The 20741-nt window shown below is 41.3% G+C and overlaps 1 protein-coding gene across 2 annotated transcripts in view; it reads left to right on the forward strand.

Annotated features, from left to right (window-relative positions):
* The first annotated feature begins 3139 nt into the window (after nt 1-3139).
* Nucleotides 3140-20741, forward strand: part of Fzd3 (frizzled class receptor 3) — a 70576-nt gene continuing 52974 nt past the window's right edge. For both annotated transcript variants that reach the window (XM_057785808.1, XM_057785807.1), the window contains exons 1-2: nt 3140-3208; nt 11495-12019. In XM_057785808.1, coding sequence (XP_057641791.1) covers nt 11831-12019 — 189 coding nt within the window. In that variant the 5' untranslated portion in view covers nt 3140-3208; nt 11495-11830. The remainder of the gene's footprint in view (nt 3209-11494; nt 12020-20741) is intronic.

The raw sequence follows: 20741 nt of genomic DNA on the forward strand, positions 1-20741 counted from the left end.
TGGCAAATGCCTTTACCCTCTCAGCCATCATGGCACCCTTATGGTTCATAACTCCTAAATCGTCAGCATTTGCGTGTCTTTAATTTAAATGGAAAGAGGAAAGTGGGTCTCATGGAGGTCCGTGCTTTGCCTAAGTTAACAATGGATCAGTAAGTGGCCAAACTGAAATTAGAACTTCGGTTGTCTGGATTCCAAGCTAGTGGTTTTTTCCAAATGACCAGCTTGTATGTAAATGAATAAACAAAGCCTTTGGGGATGTGAGGGGGTGGCCTGGGGGAGGCAGGTAGAGATGTCATACTAAATTACCATGCATTACCAGTTAACATTTATGACTTCAAAAACGGGTTCATCCAGAAAAGGACCAGTTTTAACAATGCCTAGGTGGCTGAGTCTCTCTGTGAAGTTCCCGCTTGTTAAAAGCTTTCTATTAGTGGTTACGACATGGAAGGAAGAGGGAGACGACACACAGACAGCATCTCGAGTTATCCCTGTGGGATCTGAATGTTTTTATTCCTGATAGATGATCCCTTTCTCTGCTCTTAACAGCGCCTTCTGGGTCTCCTGTCCTACAATTTCTCCATCTTGACTGTTCCCCCAAAGGGGAATGAGTCACCCCATGCCTACTGTGTTCCTTGTGAGTCACCCCATTCCCACTGTGTTCCGAGGGAGCATGCATACATAGCCCAGTGTCTGTGATATACTGACGTTACTTTTGTGTGGAACATATCAGACACAAAAGCTTAGAGACTTTCATAATATCTGTATCTCCAAAAGACATTTCAAAATGTTACTGTTGGCTCTCTCTCTCTCTGTGTATGAGTGTGTATGTTTACAAGACACGTAGTAGCTCTTTCTGCATACAGATCCCATTGTCTTCCCTATGTCTAGAAAGCCATTTGTCACCTTGCCACAGAATGAGTGTGCAGCCATCTTGTTCCTTTTTGATATTTTCATATGTGTTCACTCTTATAAGCAATGTATTCTTGCCCCCCCTTTTTTAAAAATATTCATTTATTTATTATGTATACAATATTCCGTCTGTGTGTATGCCTGCAGGCCAGAAGAGAGCACCAGACCCAATTACAGATGGTTGTGAGCCACCATGTGGTTGCTGGGAATTGAACTCAGGACCTTTGGAAGAGCAGGCAATGCTCTTAACCTCTGAGCTATCTCTCCAGCCCTTCTTGCCCCTTTTTAAAAGACACACTGCCACTTGTAGATATTGTAGTTCCAGTCTTCGCTAAGTATTGCATTTAAGGGACTCAGTCATGTTGATACATTTGCGATTGTGTCCGTGTCATTCCCACCTCCTGGTGTGAGCAGTAGTGTGGCCTGTGTCTGCTTCTTCAGGATGATGTGTCCATTGACTAGGAAAGCTCCTGGGAAGCACATTTCTGGTGCTTTAGCTGTGGGGCCTGGCAATACATAAAGCCGGCACAAGGTTTCCCCCATACGCTACCTGCTTCTTTACTCACACTCAACAAGTGGCACCACTGGCTCCCCACGACATCCCGACTTGGATGGAATGGCCCTAAGAGTCAGTGTTACTGTCCTGAAATGTTACTGCGTAAGTGTCAATAAGGAAACTATTGTTTTCGGTTTCATTTATCATGCTGGTTCATCAAGGCCACCTCCTGATGTGAGACTATGTTGGAGCACAAGACTTCAGTATTCACTATGTCATTTAAGAATCTTTTAAAGATTATTATATATGTCTCTCTGTCTGTCTTTGTGTGTGTGTGTGCGTGTGTGTGTACCTATAGGCCAGAGGTCAACCACAGGTATGTTCATCGGTTGCTCTTCACCTTGTTTTATTTATTTATTTATTTATTTATTTATTTATTTATTTATTTATTATGTATAAAATATTCTGTCTGTGTGTATGCCTGCAGGCCAGAAGAGGGCACCAGACCTCATTACAGATGGTTGTGAGCCACCATGTGGTTGCTGGGAATTGAACTCAGGACCTTTGGAAGAACAGGCAATGCTCTTAACCTCTGAGCCATCTCTCCAGCCCTTCACCTTGTTTTTTGAGACAAATCTCTCACTGGACTGGGGATTCACCAAATAGGTTAGACTGAATGACCAGCTAGACCCAGGATTCTCTCTGTCTCTGCTTCCCCAGCACTGGGATCACAAGTGCCTGCTATCAGGATTCGATTTTGGGAGGTTGGGGGGGGAGTGTAACTCAGGTTCTTCTGTTTGTACAGCAAGCGCTTTACCAACAGAACTATCCCTCTAGCCCATATGTTACCATCGCTACCATCGTAACCGTTTGTGAGCATACAGGTCATAGGGCTAAGTACACTCCCTTGCAACAGGACCAGTGTTACTGACAGTCCTGTGAGCTACCAAAAGAACAGTGATGCCATGAACTCTAAGTTGAAGATGGACAAAAAAAAAAAAAAAAGGCAAAGAGAAAACAATCGCCATTGATTAGACCCAGACACTTTCATTAAAACGCTGTGTGGCTTTAAAATAAGACATCCAACCCCTCTGAGCGTTCTTCTCCCCTGTTGGAAAAAAAAAATGTATTTAGATGACCTTTAAAGAATCTTTCCGCTCTCAAGTCGTGCACGAAGAGGGAAGCCTTTTCTAAAGGGAAGATGAGGCATGCCGCCAGTAAGCATAAGCTCCATCTGTTTATAAGGTCTTGTTGGAGAGGATGCACAACGTCACAACGTGCACCTGCTTCGCGGGTCAGTGTGCAGCGTTGCAACAGGCCGGGTGTCCCTTGCTCCTTGTACACGGTCCTACCCTCTGCCACGGGTGATCGCTCCCAGACGGATCCCCGAGATCCCGAAATTGACACACTGGCTCTCAGAGCAGGTGTTGGAGGACCCGCACCGAGAGCTTGGCTAGGGAAGGCTTTGCAAGGAGGAGCCGGCACATTTCAGATGAACGCCTCCAGCGCTGGGAACCACTAAGCCGACGCGCAGCAGCTCAAGGCGTCACCATCACCTAGGACGCCAAGCAGAGAACAACGAAGCGCAGGTCAGCCCCGCACAATCAGGCTCCGGCTGGGAGACTTGGTGCAGCGCGCATGCGCGGCACGTGCGCGCGCCCCTCCCTCCCCGGGCCGCGCGCCCCGACGCTCGCCAAGGCTCGGCGCGCCGGCGGTCCTCAGCCGCTCGGGGGACCTGAGGGACGCGCGGCCGCCTGCGGGGCCAGCGGTGCAACCGGGGAGAAGCCGGAGGCCGCCGGGGAGGTGAGTCCCGCGGCCGACGCTTCCTCCGCAGCCGGGAGGACGGGAGGGGAGCGAAGCGTGCGGAGAGCGTTGAGGCGCCCGCCCTAGCCCGGCCGCCCCTCGTCAGGCGGCGCTCGCCGCTCGCGTCGCGGCCGAACAAAAGCCCGAGGCCGGCGCTGCTGAGGCGGGCGCGGAGCGGCGGCTGGCGAGGTGCCGGGCCCGAGCGGGGTCGGGGTGGGCGACGCGGAGTTCGGGGCCGCAGCCGTGCCGGATGGGGATGCCCCGGGAAGGTGGCGGGGCCGGTACGTCCCGCCCGCTCCGGGCAACCTGTGCGAGTGTGGACGCGGAGGGTCCCCCGCGCCGGCCGCCTGCAGGGAACGAGGCCGGCCCCAGCCGGTTTCTGCGCTCGGCGACGCGGGGGCGTGGGCGGGAGGACGATGCGCCGGGCTCTGGCGCCGCTGCTTGCTTGCTTCCCAGCAGCCCCCGGCCGACCCCTGCCACCCAACGCCCAAAAGTTGTCCCCGTGCTGCCCATCACTTTGCAAAGTCGGCGGCTCCCTTCTCCGCGCACTCCCCGGCTGCCCCGGTGGTGTGACTCGGGGTCTCTGGATTTGCCCTGGGATGCCACGGCTGGATGATGAGCAGTTGGTGGCCTCTGGAATAAAGACCCTGAGATGAGGGTGACGTTAAGACTGTAAACATCCCATAGGCGTCTTCTATCTTGGGACTCTTGGAGGTAGGCTTCCCCAAGGGAAGAGAAGAGGGCTTTTTTTTTCTTCGTTTTTCTTTTCTCCTCCCCTTTTCTTATCCTTTCCCTTCCCTTTTGTGGGCAGAAAAAGAACAAAAGCGCATGCCGTTAATTAGGCAGAAGAGACTTAAAGTTGAAAAATGCCAAGACCCGAGAGGTCTCCGGTTTTCGCCCATTGTAAAGGAAACATGGGAATTTTTAGCATCCTTCTGAATTTCTCAGGCTGCCGAACAGACGCACCAGCTCAAAATCTCCCCGTAGAAAAGTCCTTTCAGTACATCTGGAATGTTTGTTGATGGGAATTGGGTTACTTTGTAAAGCCAGCCCATGAGAGCAAGGAAACAAAGACCTAGCTGGGCTTCAGGATGTGACCTCCCTCCTCAGCCTTCTTTGGTCCTCGGTGGTATGCTGGTGGCATAATGGGCTAGGAGAGGACTGGATACACCCTGAGCTCTGTATTAAGAAGTCATGCATGATGGCTCATGCCGGTAATTCCAGCAATCGGGAACTAAAGCAAGGGGGTCACCGCAGCAAGCTCTAGGACAGAATAGCCTAGTTCCATAGTGAACCCCTTTTCTCAGAAAGAAAGGTGGGGAGGTCCTCTAGATCTCTAGACAATGCTTCCCGTGCCAACTTTTAAACAAATCAATATCCCCTGCCCCCCTGGGAAACAGAACACATTGACTTGAACTGTATCAAACCACGGACAACATAAGGTAAAAAGATTCAGAGTTAAGGAGCCCATGAAAGAAGTGTAAATATTTGAAAGGATAAAAAGGAAGATACACTGTAACCCAGTTGCAGCAAATTCCATGCTTCACTGGACTTAGTAAAACAATGTGTAGTGTTGCACTCTGCACCCAAGTGCTTTGAAACTCTTAGGAAAATAGGTATTTTTTAAAAAATAAAATCTATTATTCTATTTCCCCTCCCCCCCAAATCTGGTGGTAGTGTGTGCCTTATCTCCTAGGAAGCTAACCAGGTTCCATTAATAATAATAAAAAAAGGGACTCTGGCGTCCTTGTCCCTTTTATTCTTTCTCCATATTTCTTTGAACTTTATTTTCTGTTTTGGGTATTCAGGTTAATTTTTCTTGGGAGTTTTATGCTTGAGATACTTGAAGTAGAAAGGCTGAGAGAAATTTAATAGTGATGTGCACATTCTTTGTGTGTGTTTTGTTTGTTTTATTTTTGGCTTACAAAAGATTGTCTGTTTCCCAGGTTTACCTCTGGGGTTTGGGAATCCACCCAACTTATGTTTTATATTAGTTTGCTGCTAAAACTCTGCAATGATTTTGTACACTAAACTTCCGAGTGTGAGATCAGGTGTGGTGGCGCACACCTTCAACCCTAGTGCTTGGAAGGCAGAGGCAGGAGCATCTCTGTGAGTTCGAGGCTAGCCTGGTTTCCATAGCAAGTTCCAGGACATCCAGGACTACATAAAGAGACCTTGTCTCCAACAAACAAACAAAAACCTGAGTATATTAGTATATTGATGCTTGTGCGGATGTTATTTTTCTGAGGAGTCAGGTGGTAGGCAACAGTTCTCTTTCACTCAGTAGAGGTTGGCAGATACAGTAAGATTCTGATGAAGGAAAATGAGTTTTCAGTGATGGTGTTTTTGTAAGGCTAGGTGCAATAACTCTTCATTGGCTCCCAAAGACTTAGCTTGTGTCCGAAATGGACTTTCTTTCCTTTCCGGTTTATCATCCTGGGAACCACTGGCTTTGGTGAACCGAGGTAATGCACAGTAAATGAAGCTTTTGAAGACTGTAACTCAGGGAATGAGCTTAACATTCCAGTCTCCCCCTAATTATGTCTCAGAAAATACTTTAGTCAAAGCTTATGAAGCATACGATCTTGTTAAGGGGGAAAACACGGGGACTTGCTATTTCCTTACAGAAGTTCAGCGTTTTGTTTGTTTGTTTGTTTTTTAATATTTATTTATTTATTTATTATGTATACAATATTCTGTCTGTGTGTATGCCTGAAGGCCAGAAGAGGGCACCAGACCCCATTACAGATGGTTGAGAGCCACCATGTGGTTGCTGGGAATTGAACTCAGGACCTTTGGAAGAGCAGGCAGTGCTCTTAACCTCTGAGCCATCTCTCCAGCCCTGTTTTTTTGTTTTTTTGATGAACAGACTTTAATTGGAAAGGGAAGCTGGTTGGAATTTCACCTTTACTTATTTTACTTACCTTTTGCCAGAATCTGTCCATCTTCAGGACTGGGAATACAGCTCAGCTGGTAGTGCTTGACTGGCACCTGCAGGACTCTCGGTCCTGGGATGGGGGCCAGGGAAGCAAGCAGGCAGATCTGTCTTTGAACTTTCAGTTTTACAGGTTATTTTTGAAAGGTTCTTTGCTTCTCCTAGTTTCAGAATTTAGTAATTTGTAAATCTGACTGAAATTTGATGCCTACCATTCCTTTTGATTCTGCATCGAGAAGTACTTTTTAGTTTATTTCTTTAAGCAATACCACTCAGCACATTAATAGATTAGAATACTTGTTGTAATTAGTAAATGGCAGAAAGAAATTTAAAAGTTAGAGAGGGCCGGGCGGTGGTGGCGCACGCCTTTAATCCCAGCACTCGGGAGGCAGAGGCAGGCGGATCTCTGTGAGTTCGAGACCAGCCCGGTCTACAAGAGCTAGTTCCAGGACAGGCTCCAAAACCACAGAGAAACCCTGTCTCGAAAAACCAAAAAAAAAAAAAAATAATAATAATAAAATAAATAAATAAATAAATAAATAAATAAATAAATAAAAGTTAGAGAGGTAGGTGGTGAGCACTATGACGCACACCTGTAATCCTAGCACTTGAGAGAGAGGGGCAGGAGGGTCAGAAGTTGGGTGATAACCTTGACTAGCCAGCCCTAGTCTAGAATGTTACCAAGCATTTACAGTCAATTTTCCAACTATTTTCTGTTGCTCTGTGGAGAGCATAGTGCATCTCTTTCCTTACAGACCATACATGAACTGTCATGGCATTCATTTTTGCTTGGACCATGGAGCCCAAAACTGCTTACTCCCTTTGTTAGCTCAATAGGCTCCTTTATTCTGTTGCAGGCCTATAGATTCCTGCCCACCTCAAAAATATGCTTCAAACAACTGTTAACCTTTATTTAATGGGTTTCTGTATTTTGTCAAGCTCTTTTTGAATTCATAATCACCTGTTTGCTGCAGGTCTGAAACTTCAGTTGAGAGCTTTTCCATGGATGAGCCTACCTTGAGAAAAATGGCACATTCTCATGATTCTGATTAGAAACAGGTATTTCAGAGGCTATGGAAATGGCTCAATCGGTAAAGTGCTTGCCATGTATATATCAGGCCTGATCCCTGGAACATACATAAAAGAGATTCCCTCTGTAAGGTGCACACATGTAATCCCAGCTCCAAAGACAGGTGGATTCTTGAGACTGACTCTCCAGACAGCCGGGCTGAATCAGAGAGCCCTTGGTGAGAGACCTTGTTGTCTCAGCAAAACAATGTGGGCGGTGCTGAGAAAGACACCAGAGATTGACCTCTAGTCCCCATGTGCATGTTCCTGTGCATGCCCCCATGTATAAGTAATCCACTGTTGGAGGGTGATGATGTGACATGTATACAGTGTACTTTAAAGTACACACAACATTTTTTTTTTTTTTTTTTTGGTTTTTCGAGACAGGTTCTCTCTGTAGCTTTGGTGCCTGTCCCGGAACTAGCTCTTGTAGACCAGGCTGGCCTCGAACTCACGGAGATCCCCCTGCCTCTGCCTCCCGAGTGCTGGGATTAAAGGCGTGCGCCACCACCACCCGGCTTTACACACATTTGATTGCGATAACAGGTAACCTGAATTATTTGTGTTAAAAAACAAGTTATGTTTTGTTTGGTCGTGTGTGTTTTATGTATCTGTGTGTGTGTGTGCATATGTGTACTACAACATGCATGTGGAGATCAGAGGATAACTTTTAAGAATTAGTTCACCCTGTCATATGGGTTCTGGGGATTTAACTCCTGTCAACCAGGCCCAGTGGCAAGTGCTTTTACCTGATGAGCTGAGCTATCTGGCTGACCTGAAAAATCCATTTAAATCATACTAAATTATCACTTTGCTTTTCCTACTTCCTGCAGTAATACAAGTGGTGTATCTCTTGACTTGGTGCTTTAATTACCAGCCAATAAACTGTTCAAGTAGCATTTGTTCTTGTCTGCCAGTCAGTGCACATTAGTAGATTTGAGGAGTTGCTTGCCTTATATACAAAATGTAAAATCAGGTCTTTCATAAAATTCCATAGAGTACTTACTAGTTTTAAATATGCCCCTCCCCTTTAAGATGATCTTAACTACATAGCCCAGAGTGTTCTCCATTTAAAATCCTTTTGCTGAGTTCTGGGATTATAGGTGTGTACCACCACATCTAACTGAAATATCTGTGGGTTTTTTGTTTTTTGAATATATGCTTTTCTGACAGAAGTGAGTTATATATGCATAGTGTTTTCTTTACTGATATAAAAAGCATCTTTGTGTTAGGTTGTACGTGGTGCCAGAGGCCTTTAATTCCAGTCCATGGGAAGCACGGGCAGGTGGATTTCTGTGAATTCAAAGCTCGCTAGGGTTACATAGTGAGACCCTACCTCAAAAAAAAAAAAAAAAAAAAAAGATTTTGTGTGTATGTGTGTTTACTTGTGTGAGTATAAGAGTACTCATGTAGTGGTGCATGTGTGGCCGCCAGGACAACTTTGGATGTCAGTTTTTGGCCTCCATCTTGTTTAAGACAGTCTTCTGCTTACTGTTGTATATACCAGGCTAGCTGGCTCTCAGACTTCCAAGGAATCTCTTTTCCCCTCCTATATGCCTCCCATCTCCCTGTAGGCATGCTGGGATTACAGATATGTGCTATTGTATGTGCTTTATGTGGGTTCTGGAAATTTAAGGTCAGATCTTCATGAAAAACAAGCACTTAACCTACTGAGCCATTTTGCCAGTCATAATTGTTTTGCTTATCATTGTTATGTTATTATGTCAGTAAATATAATTCATGTTCATCTTTTGGGAGGAAGGGACAGTGCTGGGGATTGAACACAGGGCATTGTGTATGCTAAGTATACTTGACCACTGTGGTATGTTCTAAGTCATGTTCATCATTTTCAGTGTCTATATAATAGTCCATCGTGTGTTTATACATTATTTAGCAAAATCCCTATTGTTAATTTTTTAAGGTTATTTTCAGTTTTTTAAATTGTTATAAATTACCTATGTTAATGTTTCAGTTATATACCATATGCACTTGTATGCTTCTGAAACAAATTATGAATAGGTTTGGTGGGTCAAATTATATGTGCATTTAAGGGATTTTGGTATAAATAGCCATTAAAAATGACTTTTATTTTATGTGTATGGGTGTTTTGCCTGTATGTACATATGTGTACCATGTGCCTGTGGTCCTGCAGAAGATAGAAGAGAGTGTTGAATCCCCTGGAACTGGAGTTACAAGTGGTTGTGAGCCACTTGCAGGTGCTGGAAATTGAACTGAGATCCTTTGGAAGAACAGCATGTACTCTTTTAAAACTTCTTTTTTTATTTTTTTATTGATATTATTGAGCTATACATTTTTCTCTGCTCTCCTCCCTCAGTCTCCCCTTCCCTTCTATCCTCTTCTGTGGTCCCCACAGCATGTACTTTTAACCACTGAGCCATCTCTCTAGCCCCGTAAGTAGCCATTTTTTTAAAAGTATCAATTAGTTTACATTCTTATCCAAAGTATTTCAAAATGTTGAAAATAACCTTTCCCTGTAATACATGTCACACTTTGTTCTTTTATTGTATTTTGTTTGTTTGTTGTTTTTTTTCAAGACACGGTTTCTCTGTATAACATCCCTAGCTGCCATGGAGCTAGCTCTATAGGCTGGCCTCAAATTCACAGAGATCCACATGCCTCTGCCTCTCAAGTGCTGGAATTAAAGGCGTGCGCCACTACCGCCTGGCATCATTGTTATTTTTGAACATTTGATTGGCAAAAGTATTATGTTTGTCTTTTTTATTTGCAGTTTTTAAGTGAAACTAGATATCACATCTTGTGTTTGTTGGCCTTTTGTACTTCTTTTGTTCTTTGAAATGTTTTCTGTTACTCTTTTTAAAAATGTTTTTTATTTTACGTGTGTGAGTGATTGCCTGTGTGTATGTCTGTGTGCCATGTCCATGCCTGGTGCCTTCAGAAGAGGGCATTGGATCCCAAGAAACTGGGGTTATGGATAGTTGTGAACTACCATGTGGGTGCTGGGACCCAAATGAGTCTTCTGCAAGAGCAACAAGTGTTCTTAAGCCCTGAGCCATCTCTTTAGCCCTATTTGTTATTCTTTATATCTACTTATTAAATTAGTTTTAAGTAGATTATTATATATAAACATGCTTTTTAAAATATATTCAGCCTGCATGTGTGCCTGCATGCCAGAAGAGGGCATCAGATGTCATTTCAGATGGTTGTGAACCACCATGTGGTTGCTGGGAATTGAACTCAGGATCTCTGGAAGAGCAGCCAGTGCTCTTAACCTCTGAGCCATCTCTCCAGCCCCCCATGCTTTTTCTTTTAATTGTTCTGTTTTATCATAGCATTTCGCAAGACCTGATGTATAGGACACTGTAACTATGGGTAGTCCTTAGGCAGTGGTCCTTAGGCAATGTGTCTCTCTTTAGGGGACTTAGGTAGCCCAGTGGAAGTGGTAATTTGGAATCATTCCTCACCCTACTCTGGCTTGTCTACACAGTTAGGCTCTGTGGTGACCATTTGTTGGTCATGTATTTAAGATTCTAGGGCAATATATATGATCTTTTTTTTTTTTTTTTTTTTTTTTGCTATCTAAAATAATGTAGCATTGGCAAAACTGGCTGATGATACTTTTAGAACCATCTATTTTTAGTTCAGTATTGGTTGATAGAGTAGCTTTGTCAACTGCAATTCAGTACCCCAAACTCTTAATGTTTGATGCTACTCTTTTGCATACATTATCTCATAATTTATTTACCCAGAGATTCCTGTGTTTGAGAAGTGATGTTCAAATCATCTTCAGAAAAAAGTATGGGTTAATTAACAGTGTTTACAATGTTGAATTAATAAGAGGTTTAATCTCTTCCCAGACCTTTCACAGCTACTTTCTACCAAGTTAGTTAATATAGAAATGTACTGCTATCAACCAAAACACATATAATAACTTTGAAATTCTACAATCTAGTTTACAACAAATATCATTTAAGCACATTTTGGAGCAAAGGAAAAAATATTCAAAATAGAGCAATTACATCTTGTGACAGAATTCTCCAACATGTGTTAAATATACAATTTAGGTTATAAAATTAGCTTTTTTTTTTTTTTTTTTTTTTTTTGGTTTTTTCGAGACAGGGTTTCTCTGTGGTTAAAATATTTTTAGTGAATATATCATATGATAAGATAGAAAAAAACTATTACTTTGTGAATACACCTGTATTTTCTTTATTAGATCAGTTTGATGTCTTATCAAATATTTTAATGTCAAGTCTGCATTATTTTGAGAAGTGATTAACTTTCCCATTTTCAATACTTTTCAGATATTTTAACAAGGAAGAAATCACTCTCCTCCTAAGATGGAATCTGTGATTTGGGAATGTGGTTGATCAACTTGATATGCTGGCCAGATGTGCCTATGTAATAAAATGAAAAGAAGATACAAGATGATGTCATTTTCCAATATTGTGAAACCAAAAACAAATGCCTTTTGTGAGACCAGATTAACAAACCTCTGACAGTACAAGGAGTTTTTAACTGTTTGAAGAACCTAACAGATACAGAGGGGTGCTTTCAAGCTGAGACCTGCAAGCGTACACTGGTCAAAAACACATTTTGAGTGGATCTGATCATCCAAGTCTCATTCAGATCCAGGAAGAATGGCTATGAGTTGGGTTGTCTTTTATCTTTGGCTCTTGACTGTGTTTGTGGGACATATAGGTGGGCACAGTTTATTTTCTTGTGAACCTATTACCTTGAGGATGTGCCAAGATTTGCCTTATAATACTACCTTCATGCCTAATCTTCTGAACCATTATGACCAACAGACAGCAGCTTTAGCAATGGAGGTAAGACTTGAGCTACTGTTTGACATTCCATAAAATAATCTACAGTGCCCTGATGGACCCACCTAATCTGTTTGATATAAACAATAGGAGAAAAGATTGCTGTTTTTAATTATATCTTATACATTTGAAATTTTATATGGATTGAATAATTTGTGTTTGGAGAAATTCTATTCTTGAATTTATTTTTAGATATGTTTTTACAAAGAAATTTGAAACACTGAAACATGTGATGATACCTCTTTAAAGATTATATTTCTTTTTTTAAATAATAACTATATAAATAGCAGAGTGTGAAAAATATTACATATATTTCAGTAGCTGTCTTAGGGTTTCTATTGCTGTGAAGAGATACCATGAGCACAGGAAAACATTTAATTGTGACTGGCTTATAGTTCAGAGGGTTAGTCCATCATCATCATGGTGAGAAGCATGGCAGCATGCAGGCAGACATGGCACTGGAGAAGGAGCTGGGAGTTCTACATCTTGATCAGCTGGCAACAGGAAGTGGACTATGTCCCACTCTGGCTATGCCTTGAGCATATGAGACCTTAAAGCCTGCCCTCACAGTGACACACCTCCAACAAGGCACAACTCCTACTAGTGTCACTCTGTCTGGGTCATGCATTCAAACAGATGAGTCTGTGGGGGCCATACCTACTCAAACCACCACATTAGCTGAGTATGGGATATAATGTGTTTGTTTGTTTGTTTGTTTTTTGTTTGTTTGTTTGTTTGTTTTTTGGTTTTTCGAGACAGGGTTTCTCTGTGGCTTTGAAGCCTGTCCTGGAACTAGCTCTTGTAGACCAGGCTGGTCTCGAACTCACAGAGATTCACCTGCCTCCCAAGTGCTGGGATTAAAGGCGTGCGCCTCTATAATGTTTTTTTTTAAAGACTGAATTTTCTTTAGGTTCACAGTGTTTTGTTTATTTTGTTTAATATCGAGATGATTTCCTGGTGATTGTCAGGTACACATCAATTTGAGAGTACCTTTCAGGCAATGAGAAAGGTTTTGTTATATGAATTCTGTTCTTGATGGTTCAGAATTTTATGAACGTGTGCTGCCTTACTTGAATTTTTCTTATGATAATTCTTCAGGCACTTCTTAATATATTTGCCTCAGAAACTATGTTCCTAGGTTTAAATATGTCTGTCTGTAATGGTCTTAGATTTGAGAACAGTGATATATTTACTAGATAGAAATGGGGAGACAGCAAACAGTCTGAGGAGGAGTATGGGCTTTGGAGCTGGACGACCCAGCATTGGAACTCTAGCAGTGTCACTGTGGCAACTGGTGTGAACTTTGCCACCCTAGTTCCTTTGATTCTCGTAACACCACCAGCAGGTATGGTGGTGGTACAAGCCTATCCTCCCAGCACTTGGAAGTTAGAGGAGGGAGGATCAGGAATTCATAACAGTTCTCCTTTAAAGGATGAGGTGGCACCCAGCCTGGGCTGTGTGTGACCCTGCTTCAAAAAAAAAAAAAAAACCACAATAAAAGAAGGCTAATAATAATTATATAATCTTTCATAGTACAAAATTAAAATATGCCTATAGAGTGCTTAGTACATAGCAAACACTCTCCAAGTGATGGTTTTGCTACTCATTTATTTGAGACAGTGTCTCACTATGTAGCCCTGGCTGGCCTGGAATTTGCTGTCTAGATCAGGCTGACCTGAAGCTCAGTAGAGCTCCATCTGCCTCCTGAGTTCTGGGATTAAAATTATGCACCCCCACACCCTGGTTATCCATATTCTTATATTAACATGGTCATGTAATATAATTTGGACGACTTGTATTTTAATCAGTTTGACAGTGCTTTCAGAATCTGCATTTGAAGTTCTGCATTTTATAGCAAAACACATTCATTGTTTCAATCTGGTAAATTTCTAGAAAGATCATTATTCATAGATTTCAGAGTATATCAGTATGTTGTATTTTCCGAATATTTGGTGATGCTATAGAGATTGAACAAAATATTTTCTGCTCTTCCTTTCATGGTCTTTCTAATAAAGAGAGAGCTTTGTCTTAGACCATGAGACTAGGATATGTGAAAGGGGATACTGTCTGCTGGTAATAGTCTTTGCTGTGTGCTGAAGACTCAACTAGAAGTGCCCTATATCACTGTAAAGTCCTCACTTCTTTGGAAGCAAGAAGCAAGTCATAAAGATGCTCATACTTAGGTTCAGCTTTTGACTCTGTCATGCAGTATGTGTAAGACTTTGGACAGATCACCTAACATTCCTACATCTTGTTTTCTTATTCAAAGTAACAGTAATGAAAAACCTAGACAGGCTCGTTAGGATTAAATGAGAGATCTGTAAGTTGCTGCACAATGCATGGTGTACAGATTTTAATTCTATTCCAGATTCTGTTTCTAAATTGTCTAGAGTCACTAGGAAAGTGAAGATGGCCCAGATGAACGTGTATCATTCTTTGCATGTTTGTGGAACATTCAGAATGATGGCATGGCAGGTTTTCTCTGCCTTCTGCTCAAATATACCCACATAATCCATATAGTTTATTGTCAGTAGGTTTGCCTCTTCCAATATCTGACAGCCTAGGAAGGGTCCATAAGTGGGAAGTAGTTTCTAAGAAAAGGCTTCAGAGATTTGACAGAACCTTGAGGAAGCTGCTTACTACACAGTCTTCATGGTAGGACAGAGATGCCACTGAAAGAGTCATCAGACACAGTTGGAGAGTGTGAATTTCATGTAATAGCAAAATATTTGAAAACTTAGCAGAAACTACATCATACTCATAGCCATCTCTCAACTCAGTAATTCTGTGTTTAAAAAATATATATTTTTTTCTAGTGCTGGAGATCAGACCAGGTCTTAAGCTGCTAGAAAAATGTTGTATCAAACCATTTAATGTTTCAAGGAACTGCGGTACTGTCTTCTGCAGTGGCTGTGCTGTTTCAGACTCAAAGTAATACACAAGGATTCCTAAATATCTCCTTGCCTATCATCACTTTCTTCTTCCTCTTTAAAAAATTTTATAATAGTTATTCTACTCTAATGGGTATGATGTCTTGGGTTTTTAGAGCTACATTGGATTAGGTAGTTAGCATTTCTTCACTCAGTACTTACTGATGAACATCTGCTTATAAAAAGTGCCACACATGTATTTTCATACTTCTACTAATACATTTTTGAAATGAAATTCAAATGTTCAAATCAAGGAAAATGCTTTCATTGATACTTTTAAACTCTTATGTAGAAACTGTACTATACTTTTTGTCGCCCCAACAATGCACGAGAGGACCTGTTCTCAGCATTAACAGTAGAACCTACTCTTTGTCTCTGTATTAGACTGTCCCTGACAGAATACCCACAGAAATAACATAAGGGTGAAAAGACTTATTTGGCTCACAGTTCATGGACTTTTGACTTCACCATGGGGGAAGGTGTAGCAGGGATGCTCAGTTCATAGCAGATGTTTGTGTCCCTGCTGTTCATACTGTAGCTCAAAAGCAGAGCGCGTGCTGGAGGCAGTAGCTGAGTTTAACCCTGAAATGCACTTCCCAGTGGACCTACTTCCATCAGGTAGGCCCCACCTCCTACAGGTTCTGCAGCCTTCTAAAAAAACCACTACTGCTGGGATCAAGTGATCGAAGCAGGAGCCTCTGGGGACATTCAGATTGAAGCCGTAGTTGTATTAAAACCAATGTGGTAGCTGCAAAATAGCATCTCATAGATCTTTAGCACCTACTTTGCAGAGACAGAAATTGCATCATATGAGCCGGGCGATGGTGGCACATGCCTTTAATCCCAGCACTCAGGAGGCAGAGGCAGGCGGATCTCTGTGAGTTCGAGACCAGCCTGGTCTACAGGGCTAGTTCCAGGACAGGCTCCAAAGCCACAGAGAAACCCTGTCTCAAAAAACCAAAAAAAAAAAAAAAAGAAAGAAAGAAATTGCATCATATGTGAAGGCAGTAAAATGAAGATTAATTTCACTGTAATGAAGAGTTTGTAGTGAAGAGGTTAAAGTACAGTAATTTAAGCTCAAGTTTTGGTACTTATATGCTACTTATAAACATTGTCATTGGGACAGAATGTCTTACTGTACCATCATTAGAATGGAATTGGTTATAAAGGTCAAACAAAATATGAAAGCTACTTTTCTAAAATAGCAATGCCGGTGCTTGCCCAGAGGATCCAGTTTGAAGCATAATAGACATTAGTAAATGGCTTCTAACTTTAACGACTAGTTTCAGTGGTCTGTAGATGCTTTTCACCACAGTTGCACAGAACTTTCTAGTGCCCTTATTGAGTCATTGCAAATGCCACATTTGCCTGAAAGGCTCTGCCAGTATTTGGGTGATATCTTGCTTTATTCTCAAGACCTGGTTTGGGTCTGATTTCCTTATGGGATCTAGGATGACTAAAGTTAGGGCCTCTTTCCTCCATACTTAGCAATATGCTTTGTTTACCTTTGTTCAGTGTGTATGGTATTTTGTTACAATGTTTGCTTTTTGTCCCCCTTACTCCTTTCATTTGGAAGCTTGTCCTTATCAAAGGCACCCAGTATGCCTTAACATACTGCCTCATATACAGTAATTAATAAATGTTTGAATTAAACTGTAAATTCTTGAGTAATGGCAGTGATCATAATTATGTTTCACTGCTATACCAAAACTCTTAGTCTCCTGGGGTTGAAAATAGTTTGGTGGGATAGTGATGCTGATCACAGTTCCAAAGCTACCACCCGCCTGTGAACACTAGTGTGATATTCTTTTTCTCTTTCTTTTGTGGTTGTTGTTCAAAGTGATTTGAAACTTTCAACATTATGTGTTTATATTTTATAAACAATGTAATTAGCAAAAATATGATGCAATGTAGCTTTTCTTTCTCTAGGATCTTTTGTTGTTTCTGCTTAATTTTGCTTGTCCAAATTCTGTTGTTCTTGATTTATTGTTTTAAAAAATGTACAGGAGGTGTGTGGCTTCATCAAAACATATGTGATGCTGTACAGGCTAGTTTTATGTCAACTGATACAAGCTATAGGCATCAAAGAGAGGGAACCTTGTTTGAGAAAATGCTTCCATAAGTTAGACTGTAGGCAAGCCTATAGAGTATTTTCTTAATTAGTGATTGATGAGTGAGCCCAGCCCTTTGTGGGTGGGGCCACCCCTGGACTGTGATCCTGGCTTCTATAAGAAAGCAGGTTGAGCAGGCCTTAAGGAACAAGCCAGTAAGCAGCACCTCTCTATGACTCCTGCCCTCCAGATCCTGCCCTGTTTGGGTTCCTGTCCCGACTTCCTCCAGTGATGAACAATGATATACAATGCAAGCAAGATAAACCCTTTCCAACTTGCTTTGGTCATGCCGTTTCATCACAGCAACCCTAACTAGGACAGAGACTAATATAAGAATCTTCTAAATTTAAAATCAAAAAACAGAAGTGATTTCTCTTCTGGCCTCTTTGGCCTTGGCAGAAAAAAGGAGCATCATCCTCTGGAAAGCGTTTCAGTAAGATGCACGTGTTGTCCAAGGCTCCAAGCCCCTACCACCTTCACAAGTCATCCTGTGGCAAATGGGGCTACACTGCCAGGCGACAGAGAAAGTATGACTAGAGTGCCAAAGCTAAGCTACAAAACAGTCTGGGCCTGGGTGGATACGGCACCAAAATTGTCTGTTGCAGATTCAGACTTGGATTCTGTGAGGGAACCATCCAGTTCTTATTGAAGATTTCAGTCAGTTTCAAACTGGTTTTAAACACACACACGTACACACACACAGAGTCTACATACAGATAATGGGAGACCTGTTTCTGATTTTAGGAACAAAAATAACGGCTTTTGGAATTTTTTTTTTTTTTTTGGTTTTTCGAGACAGGGTTTCTCTGTAGCTTTGGAGCCTGTCCTGGAACTAGCTCTTGTAGACCAGGCTGGCCTCGAACTCCCAGAGATCCACCTGCCTCTGCCTCCCGAGTGCTGGGATTAAAGGCGTGCGCCACCACCGCCCGGCTCGGCTTTTGGAATTTTGAATGTACTCCAATGTAACAACACTGATTGACATTTATGGATAGGACTTTTACAAAATAAAATTTCTTTTGAGTTCATGTTTTTGTTTGTTTGGTTGGTTGGTTGGGTTTCTCTGTGTAGCCTTGGCTGTTCTGGAACTCTGTAGATCAGGCTGGCCTCCAACTCACAGAGATCCACCTGCCTGCTAGGATTAAAGATGTGCACCACCACCACCTGGCTGAGTTCATGTTTTTAATCTCTAAAATACATTCATTGTCCACCCTATTTACTTTCCTTATTATCTTCTATTTAGGTTCATGCTTATAAGGAGGTTTTTATTCTCTAAACAACAATGTAGTGAAAAAACCTACTTTATTATTACATCGACCTATATCCCCAGTCCTGATAGGTGTGGCTTTATAAACCAGTTCTGTGACTAGGGTAAACCAAACAATTAAGAAGCTTCTAAATTAAAACAACTATATATGCAGGTAGTAGAGAATTATCTGCAGTTATTTCTGATTTTAAGAACAAAAATACTGTTTTAGTTATTTTGAATTGGTTTTTTTATGATAAATTACATTAAAGAAATTCCTAAAAATTTTTGCTTTAAATCAGATTATTAAATAGAATAGAATTTGACTTGTATTATACTTTAAGTATGTCATAATTCAGAACTCTCCACAATAATGGAGGTATTAAAAGTTTAGTCACTAAAGATAAGTTAGCCCTGTGTACTGTTTTAGGGACGCCACTTTGACTTACAAAAGTGAATAGGTTCCTGTAATAATGGCAAATTTTGGAACAGATTATTTAATTTCCCAAGCCATTAGCAATGTGTAGACTACCATGGTACATTTTAGAAATCTGGAGTTTTTTTGTTTTTGAGACAAAAAATAATTATTAAAAGTTTTGGACCTTGTAGCATCAGAAACTGTTGTCCAGACAGGGAGATTAGGTTTTTGGTTTTATTTCGCTTTGCTTTGTTTTGTTTTTTATAGTCTTTTATAGTTCTACTTACATAAAATTATTTTTATAAGTTGTTTGGAATAACTTATTCTAGTTGAATCTAAAGTAGCTATGAATAGCAGTTTTGAATTTTCAAGGCTGTTCCACATTGGTTCACATTTTGCGAATTTAATCATGCTATTCCCAAACCCGGTATGGCACAGTTTCTATGGTTACCAGGCCCTTTGTACAGTGACAAAGATTGGAATTCTGATTCTCCTGAGTCAGATTTTGGCCTTTGACACTGTCCCCTTTTCACACCCTTCCTAAGCTTGAACTGTTGTTATGCCTGAAGGCTTGTCAGTTAGCAGGTTGCTATGGGAACGAATAGAAATTTGAGAGAAGAAAGAATGGGAGCACAGAGACTTGGTTGATTTGAATTTAAACAAAGAATGTAAGGGTCCATGCAGTGCACCTTTGTTGTAGAAATTAGAAATCTAGTTTTAGAAAGTACTTTCCAGTTTGTAAACTTCCTTACTCCAGCCTTGATTTAGGGAATAAAAACATCACTGCTTAGAGAAACACTCAGGAAGAATCATTTAGAATTCAGTCAGCCAAGTTCCTTTCTATATTTCATAGATTGTGAGTACTGTTCCTTGTGTTATAGATGTGTTCTCAACCTAGTGTCCAGGCCCCGTCATTTAATATGTATTTTGCTGAGGTTAAAAATGTTAAGGTTATTTGCTTATTTTAAAAGTATTAATACTTTGTTTTATAACAACTTTATTGAGTTGTACTATGTATAACAAACTGCACTTATTTAAAGTGTTTCCTTTGGTGAGCTTTAACACCCTCGCCATTATCAAAGTGTAGACCATTTCTGTCACATCAGAAGCCTTACGACCCTTTGTGGGACACTTCTGTACTCATGCTTCCAGCCATGGCAGATGTGCTCTGTCTTTATGAGTTAGTGTGCATTCTAATGTTTTATAGACATGAGCTCATACAGCATCTACATTTTTAGATTTTATTTTTAGTTTGTGTATGTGTGTATTGTAGGTTTATGCACAAGAGTACAGTGTCCATGGAAGCATGAAGTGGTTATCAGATCCCCTGGTGCTGCACTTCCGGGCTGTTGTGAGCTGCCTGTTGTGGGTAACGGAAACTGAACTCTGTCCTCTGCAGTAGTAGCTGTGCTCTTACCTGCTGAGCCATTGCTCCAGGCACACTGTATCTACTTTTTAAATATCTGGTTTCTTTCACCTAGAATCACAATTTTGATGTTACCTACTTTGTTTGGCATTGAAAAAATATTCCAGCTGAGTTCTTCATTTGATAGTTGAAAATGGGATCAAATCAGTCTGCTATAGACCTACTATTCTTGAAATCGTTCCCTATCTTATTTATGAGTATCATTTGATGTGGGACTCCCTGTATGCTGTGAATGTTTTATTACCATTGGTTAATAAAGAAGCTGCTTTTGCCTATGGCAGGGCAGAATATAGCAAGACAGGAAATCCAAGCAGAGATAGAGGAGGAAAGAAGGCGGACTCAGGGAGATGCCATGTAGATGCCCAGGAAGTAAGAGGTAACAAACTACGAACCTTGTGGTAAAATATAAAATAATAGGAATGGGTTAACTTAAGATATAAGAGCTAGCTAGAAATATGCCTGAGCCATCGGCCAGTGTTATAATTAATCCAGTTTTTGTGTGATTATTTGGGTCTGGGTGGCCAAGAAACGAAAGTACAGTCTCCATTTACAATTATTAGTTATGTTCTGTTTGTGTTAAGACCATTTTATAAAAGG

Source organism: Chionomys nivalis, chromosome 12 (genome assembly GCF_950005125.1).
Source record: "Chionomys nivalis chromosome 12, mChiNiv1.1, whole genome shotgun sequence".
Lineage (NCBI taxonomy): Eukaryota > Metazoa > Chordata > Mammalia > Rodentia > Cricetidae > Chionomys > Chionomys nivalis.